At 36.0% G+C, this 16,408-nt stretch overlaps 1 protein-coding gene across 3 annotated transcripts in view; it reads right to left on the bottom strand.

The window, feature by feature from the left end:
* The window catches only part of ADAMTSL1 (ADAMTS like 1), an 823,217-nt gene that overhangs the window by 329,265 nt on the left and 477,544 nt on the right, over positions 1-16,408 (bottom strand). For all 3 annotated transcript variants that reach the window (XM_036217921.1, XM_036217923.1, XM_036217924.1), the window contains one exon: positions 5,087-5,132. In XM_036217921.1, the coding sequence (XP_036073814.1) occupies positions 5,087-5,132 (46 nt within the window). The remainder of the gene's footprint in view (positions 1-5,086; positions 5,133-16,408) is intronic.

The following is a 16,408-nucleotide window of genomic DNA, read 5'->3' as shown; positions in this document are numbered from 1 at the left end:
GTAGTTTCCCTTTACACTTACAAGACTCTATAACGTCCTGCATGATGTAACTCCTGTCTACCTTCACCTACATGTTTTCTTATGTTCCAATATTCTTCCTTTTGTACACTATCCTCTTGATAGACTGGGCTATTCTTTGAATATACCACGTTCCTTCACGGTTCGGAGCCTTCACATTAGCTATTCCTTCTAGCTGGATTGCTCTTCCTCTGATATTCAGAGCTGGTTCCTTCTTGTCATTTAAATGTCACTCTGCAAGTGAACTTCTGTGACCATCCAAACTGAAGTAGCTACCAATCACTTAATTCTCCGCAGAGCAGTGATCACTACTTCATATTTTTTCTTTTAAGTAATTTGTTTGCATTTTTTTTTTTTTTATTTTTCGCTAATCTAGTTTCCTCCATTTGAATGAAAGCAGGAGAACTAAGTGCTTAAGCCTTCTTCACCAACGTTTCCCAGCACCAAAGCAATTCCTGTGCTCAATTATTTCTGGAGTGAATGAATGATGTTTTGTTTTCATGAGCTAAAATCATTTTTAGTTGTTTCAACTGTGCCTTAGAAGACAGAAATCCTTTGCCCACTCGCCTCTCTAGGAGTTCTAGAAGAAATATGAAAATGTGGCTTCCCGACCGACCATAATCTTATCAGGTTTTTTTTGGTGGTTGTTTGTTTGTTTTTTACAATAGTAAAGAGTTGCAGTGGAGCAATAAAATCTTAATAAGAAACTTGAAAGCATCATCGCTACCACAGGCACCTTGGCCTATTATGCTGCTAATTGTGGTCACTGTTCCCTAAATCTCCAGTCTTGTAAAGATTAAGGATAGTGATCAAAAAAACAGCTTATGAGTAACAGCACTGGGCTAAACATTTTGGAAGTCAATTTAAAATGGTTAATTAAGATCGAGGGCTTAAGATTAGAGACTTAATTTGAATAAACATGAAGATGTGACAAAGGAGACCTTTTTGAGGGATCCCAGGGATGACCTCTGAGACCTAAATGACTCATTTGATTTGTTTGCTAGTTCACACCTGTTTTTCCCAACAGTATCTTTAGTCTTTCCATCCAGAGACAGAGAGAGAGAGCGAGCCTTGCAACCTCTGGAGGAAAAAAACAGAAACTGTAAAATGGGAAAAGCTGGATGAACTATGTCCTTAAGAATGAAAATAGTTTACTTGGACCAGCTAGAAATAGTATAAAAGAGTATCCTCTCTGTGATGACTACTATGCAAACATTATGGGTACTTTAACTTTCTTATATGGGTACACTCTGTCTATAGAGTGATTAACAATAAAAATTTAAAAATATATAAACTAATTCTTCAGGCAAGCCAGAAAAATTGGGAAACTGAGGAGATATTTCCCCCTCTTCGGCCTTAGGGAACAAGAATCCAAAGAAATGTTGTATGCAGCAGCTCTACAAAGAATTTAAAAAGTGTGAATCTTTGGAAGCAAAGCAGTTCAGAAGAGCCCCAGGAAGCTGTCCAAGGATTAAGGAATGACCCTGGAGGTTTAGATAACAACCAGAGACCCTCAAGCTTTTCCAAAACAAGTATCTAAAAGAGGAATATTTAACTAAATTTGTTTGAACGTCTTAGTTTGAAAAATTGGAATGTGATTATGAAATGTCCTTTTTTTTTTTTTTTTTTTCCTTTGGCAGTGTTGCTTCTGTCATGGCCAACAGCCAGAATTAAAGAAGAAAAAAAAAAGCTTCAAATTATTTGAAGACTAGGTTCTCATAAAAAACTCAGTGTCATTTTGATTCCACAAGCCATAATGAGTTGGCTCATGAAATGCTATGGATTCTAAGTCATATTAGGTCAGAGCCTTAATCTGCATCTGTCCCTGAAAACACTCATAATGATAGCAAGAAAATTGTGGGCTTTTTCTGAAGAGCTTTAAGGAAAGGGTAGGTAGACATCTACTCATGATGCTTTAGGCATTCATATACTTAAGGGAGTTTGGACTCTCTCCACTATTTTAAAACCTGGAAAGAAAAAAAGTAGAAGGTAAAGAGATTCTTTAATAACATTATGGTGTTTTTTTTTTTTCTAAACTGATATATATTACAATAAAATGAATATTAAAAAAATAATCAATGTGTCAAAATACATTTCCACTGAAAAATTTTCATAACATTTCTAAAACATATTTGGTGAATACTATTTTTTTAAATTTAAAAAAAGAAAAAAATTAAATTATTTCTTCAATTAAAAAAATAAATAAAAGTTTAAAAAATAAAAAGCCCTATAGCTATTTGATCTTTTTAATCAGTCCACAGTTCAGTGAGGTGTGTGTATAGTGGAGAAGGCAATTATATAAATTGTGTTATCTGGCACCTACTGCCCTAAATGAAAATAGAGAAATAAACTTGGCAAAAATTTCCATGGAAAATTTACTCTTATTCCCAATGATAATGCCTTCTACTTCCTAAAACTCTCCATGGTCAAGCATTTAAAAATATGTATTTTTCATTTGTTTTAGTCTCTTTCACTTCGTATGTATTCTGATGAGTCACTTCCGATGTTCATTTTCTCTGTTACTGCTTCAGTGCCGGACTAAGTCCTCACACCCTGCTGACCATGCTTTCTGTCAGATCAAGCTATCTAACCTTAGCCTAGCCATCTTTGCTGCCCAACAATTCTTGTATGTTGCTTTGTTAGCTTCCACTCAATTTCCTCTGTGCCCATTCTAGGCCTTTATACTCACTTTCGCAAATCCAACTTACTTCCTTCACTTTCAGCAGATGACTTAGAAGACTTCTCTACTGAGAAGCTTGAACCTATTCTTTATTGGCGATCTCAAATTTTCTCTTCAGAAATCTTTCTATACCCTCATCTTTTCTTTCTCAATTTCTGTCTGTTTCCTAAGAATGAAGTAAGTATATGTTCTTTTTTCTTATCAAGATTCCTCTTCTTGTTACCCGCTATCTTCTTTGAGACCTATGGCATCAAATATATCTAGCCTCACCTTCACATAGGTCTCTCTCTCTTTAAATCAACTCATCTCTCAAAAGTCTCTCATTGTAAACAAAGAACCCATACACCCTTCCATGACTCCACAAATGATATGTATCCGTTAACACTTTATAAGAACACCATATATCCATTGATTCCATTTTCTCATGAATATATGTCTTTACTGCAATCTCTATTTTGTTCCTACTACACTATGGAAACTACTCCCCTATGGGCCATTTTTCCTACCTTAACCCTTGGCAACATTTATCCTACTGAAGGTCTTCAGGAATCCTAGTTTGTTTCTTCTCCTACTTGTATAATGGTGTCTTTGAGGGCTTACTTGCCACGATGTTCTGTCTCTATCTGCATATACAAATTCATTGAAATTCTGAGGCTCCCTTCTCTCATCATCCTATACACCCTACTGAACACATTGCTGCCAAATCTTTCAAATTCTATATTTCTTACTTTGTGTTCCTATGGCTTGAGCTCCAATCTCTTTCTTCAGATCAGACCCCTATTGCCTAGTTGAATGTACCACCTACAAGTTTGGCCTGCACGTCCAACTCAATTGTATGTCTAAATTGAATTTATTATTTTCTTCTCCAAAATCTCCTCCCAACTTTCTCACTTTTGATAATGACATTTACCATTCCAGAAGCCTGGATACTCATTTAATATCTACTGTATGCTTACTATACATAAATCAATGGTTGTCAGCATGGGGGCTGCAGGAGTGAATAAGGTGAATGAGGATCCTAAACTCATGGAATTTACATTCCAGACTGGGAACACAGAAAACAAATAAATAAATAAATTTTGGTAGAGGTAAGTGCTACAAGGAAAGTAAAATGTGATTGATAGACTAGTGTGAGGGATGGACAACCACAGATAAAATGGTCAAGAAAACTTGTTTGAGGAGATGGCATTTGAGGTGAGACTGGAATAAGGAAAATGACCATCATGTAAATATTGAAGAAAGAGCTTCTCTAACAACAGGATTGGCTGCTCTGTAAGAGCTCTGAATCTGTACATGTCAGTTTTCTTTATTCCTACTTTAACTCATCACTCTAATTTGAATGGCTTAAGTCTTAAAGTGGCCTTAATTTTCATATCTCTTGTATCTGTTTCCTCCTGCTTAAACAAACTATAATTACTTCTTGGTCCCCATCTAGTTCCTGTTCCAGTACATCCCTCACATCATTACAGAATTAAACTTCCTAAAGTGAAACTCTATAATATCATACTCTCGCTCCAAAGTGTTTAGTAAATCATCCCCGCCCCCCCCATTGTTCATTTAACTAATATAAACTTGAGAGCATTAACATTTGAATGTGTTCATGGTGTAACCTCAAAGTATCTTTTAATTCTTTTCTTCTATACTGTTAAGCACAATCCTATCCAAATTAGTGTTCAGAACATACGTTAAACATTCTTGCCTCCAGAGGTGCCCCTTATGTCTCCTCCACTTGGACTGGATGTCATCCCTTCTCACCCAGTCAGGACAGGTCACAGCCCTCCCAGATCTCTTAGCCCTACCCCAAATCACCTTTTCCTTAAAGACCCTTCCAATTTCTGTTTTTAACTTACAAATAACATTATCCCTTCTTCCAGCATTTGTAATATTTTGACCTAGAATGTGGCTAAGTGCACATCTGTCTTCTCTATTTATATCCCTTACTATATCACAGATGTTTTAAGACCGTGACCACATGTTATTTATCTACTACTAGTTGATACTGAATAATGTTTGTTGAATGAATGAATGAATTTGTTAAACCTGAGTTTGATTAACTAACACTATTTGATGATACTCAAATGGCTTCCTTTTATCATTCCTCTTACTTGTTCTCAAGAGACTCAGATATAAAAAAGTCAGAAGCAGAAAGGAAAGAGACAGACCTTGTTTTGAAATAGTCAAATTAGTTTCAATCTGGCGAAATTTGTAAAAGTTTATATTGAGGAACATTAAAAATGCTTATTTTTTTAATGACGCATAATTTGTATAGAGTGATACAAATCACTTTGTGAAATGATGATTAATATCTGCTAGGATACATAAAACTGCTTAGTATTATTCAGTCCTTAAAAATATACATTATCACAATCACAGAACTTCAATACTTACCACGTTACTGCATGTTCTATATCGAATATTTCTTCCCTCACAGCTCCTAGGTGATAAAAAGAAAATAAAATCACCCATTACTACCTATAAAAGATTCGATATTTGAACCACTTTCTTATGAAAAGAATTCTCTCTTAAGACTCATAGAAGAGTCTCTCGTTTCTTTTGAGTTTGTTCTTAGAAGAGTTACTATCAAATTGGGCAGATTTTAAAAAGTTGTAAATTGATTCCTCCATGAAGGTTGAAACTAAGTATTCTTTCTGCTTTAAAAGTTGTCAAAGTACTAGTAGTTCTTATTTAACCAAATAAATATTAATGCAAGTTTTTCTGAAAGATATTAATATTCAATGAATCCTGTCTTAATTATTTCTGGTATAAAACTGAAGAGAGATTTCATGGATAAAAACTTAGTTCTTGAATATGATTAGAAGTAAGCTTAATATTCTACATATCTTCTAAAATTACACATCTAAGGATTTAAAGTAATAGTTCTTAAAGAATTATTTTTATTTCTAAAATATATGCCCATCACAGAGGGTTTAGAAAAGATAACCTAAAAGAAAAAAACCCTCATAGTTGCCTCATCTAAAGATAATCACTATTATTTTGATTTATTGATTTCCCTCCAGTGTTGAGGAAATCACATCACTTATACAATTTTGTTGTTTGTTTTTTTCCACTTAAATTTTCTGGAGATATCTTCTCACACTATTATATAATTTCAAAGACATCATTTTGAGAGCTACATAATATTTCATCAAGAATGTTTCGTCATAATATATCATCAAGAATGATATAATTCATATAATCATTCTTCTATTACTTGTCATTTAAGTAATTTCCAATTTGGGGTTTGATAAAAGAGAGTGTAATGAAAGGTAGCCATACATATGATTTATCGAAATTTCTATGTCTTTAGGACAGATAAATTTCTAGAAGAATTACTTGACCAAAGGGAATGAACTTTTATAAGCTCTTGATAAAAAGTGCCAAATTACATTCCATAAAGTTTGTACTATGGGAGTTTTCACTTTACTAAAGTCTTGTGAACAATAACAATCAATTTTTGATTAAATATGTACTGATGACACTTAAAAGAACAGGAGTACTATGCTATCTTCAAAATAAGTCACACTTTTAAAAAAGTAAATATATAATGAATTCTGAGAGAATAATTATACTGTGGAATTCCAGGTACTTTTAAAAGTTTGTTATATGTATTAATTTATCTTCTCAAGGACCCCAGGAGACAGAGTGCTGTCATTATACCCATTTTACAAATGAGAGAACTGAAGCTGAGGGAGGTTAACTTGCCAAAATCACACAATCATTAAGCAATAGAGCTGAGATTTGAACCAGGCCATCTGGCTTCAGAGCTCACACTCATAACCATGATGCTTTATTGCCTCTTAATTCACTTGTTTGTTCAACAAATATCCATTGAACTCCTATTACGTAGTGGGCAATGCATTTACCTCCGGGAATACAAAGAAGAATGAATATGGCTTGGTTTTCACTACTGAGAAAATCACTCATAAATATAATTCAGTGCTAGATAGTATTTGTGTTAGGTCTTGAGAATGTTATTAAAAAAATGTCATCTGAAAGTACAATTACACAAAGGCTATCTTGAAGAGATTGAAAGGTCTCAGGCTTCAACACTTGACCATAACCAGACTGACTATACTAATATGCATTAACAGTAAAATATACCAATGGGAAGAAAGGATTGGCCAGGCATTAGAATCATAAGAAAGAGGAGAATGGCAGAGAGACATGATTGTCAGTGCGCAGCCCAGCAATGTCCCAGGTAAAGGCTCAATGAACTTCAAGTCCTCCAGGTCCCATTGGCAGGGCTGTTGGTATCACGATGTAGATGCCTTATGCTAACCTAGCTGATGCCAATGAATGTTTGGCCCATCCCAAGAATACTCCTGGTTATAATGTCACATTGACCAAACAACTTTTTAAGAGTGATCTGTTTTCTCATAACTGTTAAGAGCCAGAGTGTGCTGATCATGCTGATAAGGGAATTCTGGTCCATGTGATAGACAGTTCTATTTTTAGTTGTAAGTTAATACACTGGCATTCTAGTTTGAAACATTCATCTCATGAGCCAAGTCATTGTGAATCTTCCTCCAAGACAAGAATCTCTTCTTGGTGTGATTGCTGAAAAATATCAGGTTTCTGAGTCTAAAAAGATGAGAGGCTCCAGTTGATGGTACATTTACAAGGTACTGAGTTACACAACCCAGAGGCCTTTGGTGGTATGCCATTTAGACATCAGTGTTGCCAGAATGTGATGTGTCTTTCAATTTTGAAATTATAAGTGTATATGTAACATAGTGTAGTGGTAAAAAGTAACTACTTTGAAACCAGAATCCTCTTTCTGGAATCCTGGCTTTATTCCTCAGTTTTTATGTGTCAGCTTTGCCATCTGTAAAATGGGATACTATTACTTATCTTCTGGGTTTGTGACAGAGTTAAAATTTATGAAGCACTTCCAACAATGCCTAGAGCATAGCAAGCATTGTATAGACATTTGATAAATTAAGTGAATAACAGATGTAAAAATATAATAGATATAAAACAGGTTAAGAATATGTGGAGGAAATTATCAAGCAGTTTTGTTGTGTTGGAGTTGGGGGTTTATAAGGGGGAATTTGGCAGTAGGCCAAGGGAACCCACCAAAAGTTTTAAAACAAGATGTAATGATGACTTCTTGATTTAAAAAAGTGAACTATGGTGTTAATCATTAAGACCTTAAAATCCTGTTTTTCATCTCTTTATTTTCTTTTCCTAACCATATCTCCCTAAAAGGAATGATGGAAACAACTGCGAATTAGGACTTTGAAGATCTGTCTGGGTCACAGGCTTTGCTCTTCTCTCTGCGCAAGCTTCTTATCCTCTCAGGGTCTTAGCTTTTTCATCTGTCAAGTGGATATCAGAATGGCAGCGCAGAAAATTTTGATCACCAACTGAGATAATTTATAAAAGCTCTGCTCGCATGCTAAGGGGTTATTACAGAGATATTATTTACTAAAAACAAAAGAACTCCCCAAACCAAAAAAGTAGAAATATACCTGCATCAATTATTTAAATGAGCCTTTCCCAGATATTTTAAATTATAAATACCTACACGTGTTTTAAAAGTATCCTTGATAATAGTAGATATAAGCATGTAATGTAAAAGATTGATTTAAACGCTTCGTGCTAAGTAAAAACAAAAGTGAAAAACAAGTGAAAGTAAATGCTGCAATTTCCAGAGAATGTCCTGTAATTGCCTAACATCTAATATTAATTTGCAAATAATTTAATTCTGCCCTGAATTAAGTCTTCCATTTACTATACTGTATTACTTTTTTAGTAAGAGCTTATTTAGTTTAATTGACTGAAATATAATGCTTGAGTTTGGAAAGATCCTCATTATTAAAAGACATTAAAAATTGTGGATAAAAATAGTAACACTAGCCTGTCCCATGTATTGAGCATCTGCTAGAGGTGTCTGGCCCAGTGTTAAGTTTTTGTGTGCATTACTGATAATCTTTCAACAATTCTGCAGTTTTATTATTCCCACTCAATAGATGAGAAAATTGAGGCTAAGGAAGGTTAGGATGCTTAATACACAGAAAAAAGAGAACTGGGAATTGTAACCCAGGTTTGTCTAACTCTGAAGCATATAAAATGGTAATGAAAATAAAGGAAGAAGATATGCCTAAGATGTGTAAAATACTAACATGAGATTAAATCTGGGAAGCTGAGCAGGGAGTTGGCCTGGGGTTAACTCTATTATTACTACATCTATATATCAACTGCTTCTCGATCCTGGTAAATCCACTTCTAGTAAGTAAAGGATACCTAGACACATTGTACTTTTGGAACATCTCCAGGAAAACCATGCTTGTCAGTAAAATGTAATGCGAAAGAACTTGAGTGCAGAGAAGTTTATATTTATTCAAAGTTCACATTTATTAAACCTGAGTATAAATTTTACCGAAGTAATGAAGAGACACTTCCACTGCAAGGAATTTAATTCTTGCCAAGTGTGATTTCCTTCATCCAAGGCATTTATCTGGGCACAAAAGCCTCATCTGAGAATTAAGCAGTAAAATATATTTTCTTTTCCTTTTTTTTTTTTTTTTTAAATTGTTAATATAAAACAGCTGAATGGCTTCCTTCACATTTAAACAAAATAAAATTTGCCTCTGGGAATGAAAATAAACATTAGAAATTTTAGTCCAAAATGATTTGAGGAAAGTTATAGACCAGTGATAACAGAGGGTTTAAGTCAGTGCATCCTCCAATGCAAACTCTAAACTAGTTGCGGGACTGTGTTTAGAGTTAAGTATTGCACCAATTATGGACTGTGAGACTGGATCATGTATGAAGGAACAAAATATAAATAAAAACACATTCCAAACCAAATTTGTACAGAGAGTTCCTTATTCATTTCAGCGCTTTGTTCCTAGCCACTTATTAATTTTGACTAATTCCTTCTCTCAAAAATGGAAATCACCTCGATCACAAGGTATTATTTGAATTATTCAGACTTTAATTCACTTATGATGAGATTAGGATAGGCTTGAGGCATACTTTTTCGATCTATCATTAACACATAATAAGCCATCCAAACTCTTTCAATACCTAAAATCCTGATGTTATCTTAGTTTCAATGATCATAATTTAACAACCTAAGAGATGAATTACCATGGAAAATTAAAAGCTCTCTTTCCAGCCTTTAGCAATTTGTTGGCTTTGTTCCTCTTCTGCTTATATAAATTAAGCCTTTAAAAGAGAAAGACGTATTTATCTTTCATTGGGAATAAAAAAAATCTGGAAAACTACATCAGCTTTTACCTTAAAATTCTTCTCGTCTCCAGACTAAGCAACTATTTTTCTGATGACATAACTGGACTCATCCTTGGTGTCAGTGAACAGTTTTAAGAAAATCTGGTAACTGTGTATTTACAACTCCAGAGTGCTTAAGGACAACTGAGATTGTATCGGGTTCATGAAGATCATGAAGATGCCTTTGATTTCCAAAAAGCAGACTGTAACTAAGTAAGAACAGGTTTCTGTATTTCTCTGAATACCTCCTACCTTTCAAATATGGACTCATGGCCAAAGAATTTTAAAATAGGACAGTCCTTCTGCTTATATCTCTCTCTTCTTTTAGTCATCCCAAATGAAACCATGAGCTCTTTACAAGAGAACAGACAGAAAACCATGTCAACAATTTAAGCCAGAAGGACCCTGGGTCCTTTAGCCTGTGGGTCCGAATGACCATGCATTAGATCAGACAAACAGATTTATAGCCATAGCCAGGATTTCGCGTAGGACTGGAGCGCTGTTTTCCTCTCTCTTGTTCTCACTTCACGTGAACAACGCAGGACTCACTAGAGCTACCTAGCAGGAGGATGTTCAAAAGGAGGCAGGTAAAGCATTTCTGGGGCATTTTACAAAGACCTCAAGAGGAACAGCACATTCTGAAAACATGTGAGAGAACCAAGTGCAAATGCATTGTTGGGCTGCTTTTCTTTTTCACAGACACGTTATTGTGAGACATTCATTCAGGAACCGACACTTGATACCAATCAACTTTGCCATCAAAAAGGAAGTTACATGAACCACCGGACCTTGTGTGTAAAGCTATCCGAGATGCTCGCTGTACTCATCCATGGGACAAACTGGATGCTGGAAACCTAGGGGCAAGAAGGAGTCCATGCATAATAGGTGATTAGTGGTGGCCTTGCCTTGCATATGGGGGAGAAAAAGGAATTAGGTAACATGTCATCCCTGTGAGTTTCATAAATCCCATGTCCTCATCTTTCTCTTAGCTCTCTGTTTTACTCTTGTGCTTAAGTCATTTACTCTATGTTTAATTCGAATTTAGCATGTCTTCCACAAGAATCAAATGAGCTTTGTTTATGTGCAAGCTTTATTTGTGTGGTGCTTGGTCCCAACAACAAGAGTCAATTTAGCACTGTCCCTTCTTCAAAAAGCATCCACATATAAACAGAGAGTAGAATGGTAGTTACCAGGGGCTGGGAGGTGGGGGAATTGGGGAGATGTTTAAGGGTACAAACTTTCAACTATTACATAAATAAGTCCTGGAGATCTAATGCACAGCATAGGATTATAGACAATAAATACTGTATTATAAATTTCAAAGTTGCTAAGAAACTAGATCTTGATTGTTACCACCACAAGAAAAAAAAAAAGAGAGATAATTACGTGAGTGATAGAGGCATTCGTTAACATTGAAATGGCAATCATATTCCAATATATAAGTGTGTAGTGTCAGGTGGGTACTAGACTAATTGGGGGGATCACTTCATAAATTATATGTTTAACCACTATGCTATACAACTGAAATTAATATAAAATAACATTAAATTTCATCTGTAATTGAAAAAAATGTATCAAATCAGTTTTCTACCTTAAACTAACAGAATATGTAAATTATATCTCAGTAAAAATTATCTCCAGCTAACCATGCTTACTCTGTATTTTCATTATATACTATATCTCTGCACAATTGGTATATACCCCTACTGAGTACTTTATTAACATTAATAGATTTAAAGTATTTTTAACCAACATTTGGTAAGTGTATATTTACTCTGGAGAATGACTTTGCATCTCACTTTCCCCTCCCTTCCCCTAAAACGGCCATGTGCTCCCAGAGAATCACCTATCTCAAATAACAAAAAAAAAAAAAAACTGCTTACAAGACTTTCCATAACAAGCAATGTCTAATTCAGTAACACTTGCCTATAAAAAAAACAAAAACAAAAACAAAAACAAACCACCTGATCTTAAACATTAAAAGATGTCTTGCCCTTCTTCATGGCTTCACGGTTTTTTCCTATTTGAAGTTAAATCTCCATTAGACAAAGTCACCAAAATTCTAGGAATATTGCATCTATCTAGGAATATACACAATTACCACTAGAAAAGTATCTTTGGTACAAGGAGGAGACAGAGGTTTTGGTGCTATGGGACCTTCAAATGCACACATTAAAAACAACAACAACAACAACAACAATGAAAAAACAAACAAACAAAAAAAACAAAAGACAAACAAAAAAAACACCTCCTCTCTTAAGCATTTATTTGAAAGGTCCCTGAATCCCAAGTCGGATGCCCATTCATTTGCATAGCCTCTTCTGCATATGATGCATCATGTGGCTCAAACAGATTAGTGCTAAGGGAGAGATTTATTTCTTTTCTGAGCAGATAGATACACAAGCCAAACTATTATGACAACTTGATAAATGTAGCTTTTGAAAATGCTTTCTGTTGTAATAATACAACAAACAACAAGGAGGCATGCTGCCAGGCGTCATCCATCAGTAGGTGAGCTGCCTGGGAACACATACAGCCCTGTTGTCACACTAGTTCTTCTCAATCTGCCAGAGGCTGTAATGTGGCCTAAGGATTACCCCCTGCCCCCCGCAAAAAAAAAGTTGGCTTTAAAACTGCATTTTTAAAGCAATTTTAAGCAGGATAGGAGGTAGCAGAGGCCCACATTGAAAAAACGGTGCCATAAAGTGAGGCCTTGACTTAAAAGTATGTTTTTGACACAGGTATCATATTTTCGTAACCTCAGTTTTATAATTCAACACCTCTGCTCTATACTAATCTCTCATTATAAAAACATTCTGAATACCGTGCCAGCTTGGAAACTCTGCTTTATGTACACACAGAGAGTTACTAGAACTCAATATGAAGACCAAATTCAATATAAGTGGAAATGATATAGATTTAGGGAAAACATTCTAAGATGACATCCTCTCTGGTTGTTTGATCTTCTCTCGACCACAAGTAAGAAAAGAAAGCTTCTCTGTACTTTTACAAACTCTGTAGCATCAGCTAAGAGACTACAGAGCTGTTAAAGTAAAATTTAAACTCGGGAATATATTGTAGATTAAATTTTGGAGTTTGTCCTGTGCATTTCAAATTGTTTTAGTTGCTATCATGAGTGTCTGGTATGTTCTAAATTACAAATAGAAAAGTCACTGCCAATTTTTTTTCCCCCCAAACAAGTATGATTTTACGTACCTCTGCCTGTTTTTTAAAAGACAGGCATGCTACAACACAGCATCAAGTTCTTACGAACATGGGCTGGGGTTGTAAAAATGAGGAGTATGCTCATGGAATCAAAAAAGAAAAAAGCAAGAACAATGACATTGTAAACCATCACGATCATGCCCAACTTGTAATGAAGCCAGAATCTTGCCCAGCATACTGCTGAGACGATCCAATGAGTCAGTGTACAATACACAGTCTGAAAGTGAAAATGGCCTCTGTGCGGGGCCTCTGGTGAACTAGTTTATGTACAACACTTTCTGATTGACAGTCATTTAACACACTTAGTGAGCATCCAATCTGAACCAGTACTAAGCGAGGGATTGTGAAAGGTAAAAAATGATGACTTCCCTAACACCTGTCGATGTCAAAATTTAGTTGAAAAAAATCCATGTGAGTCCAAAAAGAACATACAACAGCATAACACATGGTAGATAACTAATGGGAGTGGTCTGGATACTAAATATAGAAGGAACTGGACAAAGGGATGGGTTGATGAGAGAGAAGTAGCTTATGAAGACACTATCTTAGGTGCAATGTCCTATATGGACAATGGAGAATTCGAGAAACAGCCTTCCCTCCCTTCTCCTGCTTCCTAAAGTACTATAATAAGTTCTTGGCCTTAACAGTCATTTAATCAATTTGCCCAACATTGACTGGGTACCTACTATGTTCAAGGCAGGAGGATATAAAGAAAAACAAGATAAAACCTGGGCCCAGAGTGCTGATATTCTAATGGGGGGGGGGGCGGCAGTGTCATATAAATAATTATGAGTGTCATATAAATACTACAAAATGCCATACAAATATAGCAAATTGAGACTAAGAGCCACTGCTGGATGTAACTTTAAATAATGGTTAGGATTTTGACAGGTGGACGTGGGCAGCAAGAAACATTGCAGGTAGAGGGTTCATCAGGAGAAGAGTAGGCAAGAGGCAGCATTTTAATGGACTAATACACAGTCCTGTAGCTGTCTAGGATTCTTTTCACTTTTAGAAAACATTTTTTTTCTTTTTTGTAAAGTCTATTTCACTCAGCATAAAGTGTGTGAATACTAAAAGGATGAGTTTTAAAATTCAGTTTGGGCCGAACTGTATAAATGCATCTTCATCACCCTTCTCATGCCATTTAATGTAGACAGCTATGTTTTTTGTTAATATTATATTATTTTATTTTTCAATTGCAGAGCACCATCTGAGTAACTCCATAAATGGCACACCCAAAGTGTGGCATTTCAGGAGGCACCAGAGCCCTGCTGGGGCAAATCCTGCTCCCTAGGGACAGCCCCAGCACAGCAGTTCAAAAGCTGTGGTCATGGCCCGTCTTCACAGCCAGTCAGCCTGAGGGGCAACCCCTCCTACTGATGTGCCAACAGCAATCTAGGCTCAACTACAACAGGAAGGCACACACGACCCACACAAGGGACACTTCTAGAGCCCACAGCACCACTGAAACTGTGCCACTGGGCCCCACACGGCACCTACCATATAAGGCTACCCTAGACTGGGTAGGTACTAGAAAACATATTTTTTCCCTTTATTTGCTTTTCTCTCCTGCAGTCTATGTGTTTAATTTCTGAGACCCAGTGTCTAGCAAAGTGTCTGGTGTACTGTTAGCATGCCACACGCATTTACTGAAAAAAGAAGGAAGGAAAGAAGGAAGAGAGGAAGGAAGGGAGGGAGGGGAAAAAAGGAAAGGTCAAAGGAAGAGGGAAAGAGTAGAACAGAAGGAAATGCTATAAGAATAATTTTAGGCCACAAAGAATTGTTGGCCTCATATTTGCTCTAATTTTTGAACCCTGAAACTGGATTAAAATTTTTCTATAATAAACCAAAGACAAAAAGTTTAAAATGAAACTAAATAGCTACCAAAGGAAAGAAACTTTGGCTCCTTTCTGTGAGCATGTTTATTTTCACATATTTACTTAAAATTGTATTTGTCACTGCAATGCATTTGGTCCTTCAGAAAGATGGCGAGTAGTGGAGGCCAGGGGGATTGCTGACTTTGGCTTGAGACTCACTAGCAGGAAGGACATGCACTTTATAATACATATACACATACCGAAAGGTTTGCAAATGATCTTACATTTTGCTCAGTAGCCAAAAGAGGCAAAGAATGAGAATAAAAACAAATGTGTTTTAGCAATATCAAGTCCAACTTTTCCATCTTCCCCATGAGGAAAATGTATATTATGAAACTCTAGGACTCTCACAACCTCACCCCATACAACCCTGGAGCTGGGAATTTATGAATTATTTTGGCTAGAGACAAAAGTTCTTCAATCCGCCCATATCATCCAGATGTCCGTTGCAAAATGGGAGCCTGGAGAATCTCATTTTTCTTTAAAATCATTCGTATTTAAAGCAAATTTGCTCCTCTTCCTAATAGCAGCAGTATGGGTTTTGATTGCATATGTGGAAGAGAAAGGCTCTCTCTTTTTTGGTTTTAGAGCTGAAAGGCACCTTAGACATTCATTTAATATAAATATTTATTGAACACCTATTCTGTTCCAGGCATTGCCTGCTTGACGTCACAGATGAGCCAGCTAAATCCCAGAGAAACTGCAACCCAGTTTAATGTCACATAGCTAGAAAATAGGGAGGCCAAGATTCAAAATTAGTACTTTGACAAAAATAAAAGGGATCATCCACAAAATAGGATAAAGGTTCTTTCAGAAGCAATGAAACAGAGTTATGAGAGCTGAATTCCTAAACATGTGACTCTCTCTCCCTGTAGAAAAGGGTCTCTAACTTGACGTTTGTGTCTTATCTCAAAGCCCAGAGGTAGGGATTGGCTCTGAAGCTATTTGAGGATGGCATAGGGAGTTACGGACTTCAGCTGAGGATCACACTATTCTTCCTGCCTCTAGATAAAGCAGCCATCCCCTAATGTATGCAATTTTGGTCTCCTCCCTTTTTTGTTCTTAGTATCTGATGTCCCTTAAAGAAAAAAAAAACAGATTTGTGGGCCCCACTGAAAACCAGTTAAATAGAATCTCTGGGGGTGGAGCCTTGATGTCAATAATTTTTTAAAAGCTCTCCAGATAATGTTAATGTATATCCTGCATTAGAGCTGCTGCTCTATTGGAGGACATAATAGTGAAATGATGAGGTTTGTCTCCAGTTCTGTGGAGATTTAGAGGTTGGGATAAAAAAGAAAAGAAATTTTTAATTTCAACCTCTCTTTTTTTCCCTCCCCTTAGCTCCCTGCCACATACCACTGCCTACCCC

The sequence above is a fragment of the Rousettus aegyptiacus genome, unplaced genomic scaffold, assembly GCF_014176215.1.
Source record: "Rousettus aegyptiacus isolate mRouAeg1 unplaced genomic scaffold, mRouAeg1.p scaffold_m13_p_3, whole genome shotgun sequence".
Classification (NCBI taxonomy): domain Eukaryota; kingdom Metazoa; phylum Chordata; class Mammalia; order Chiroptera; family Pteropodidae; genus Rousettus; species Rousettus aegyptiacus.
This window is presented reverse-complemented; position numbering and strand designations above follow the sequence as displayed.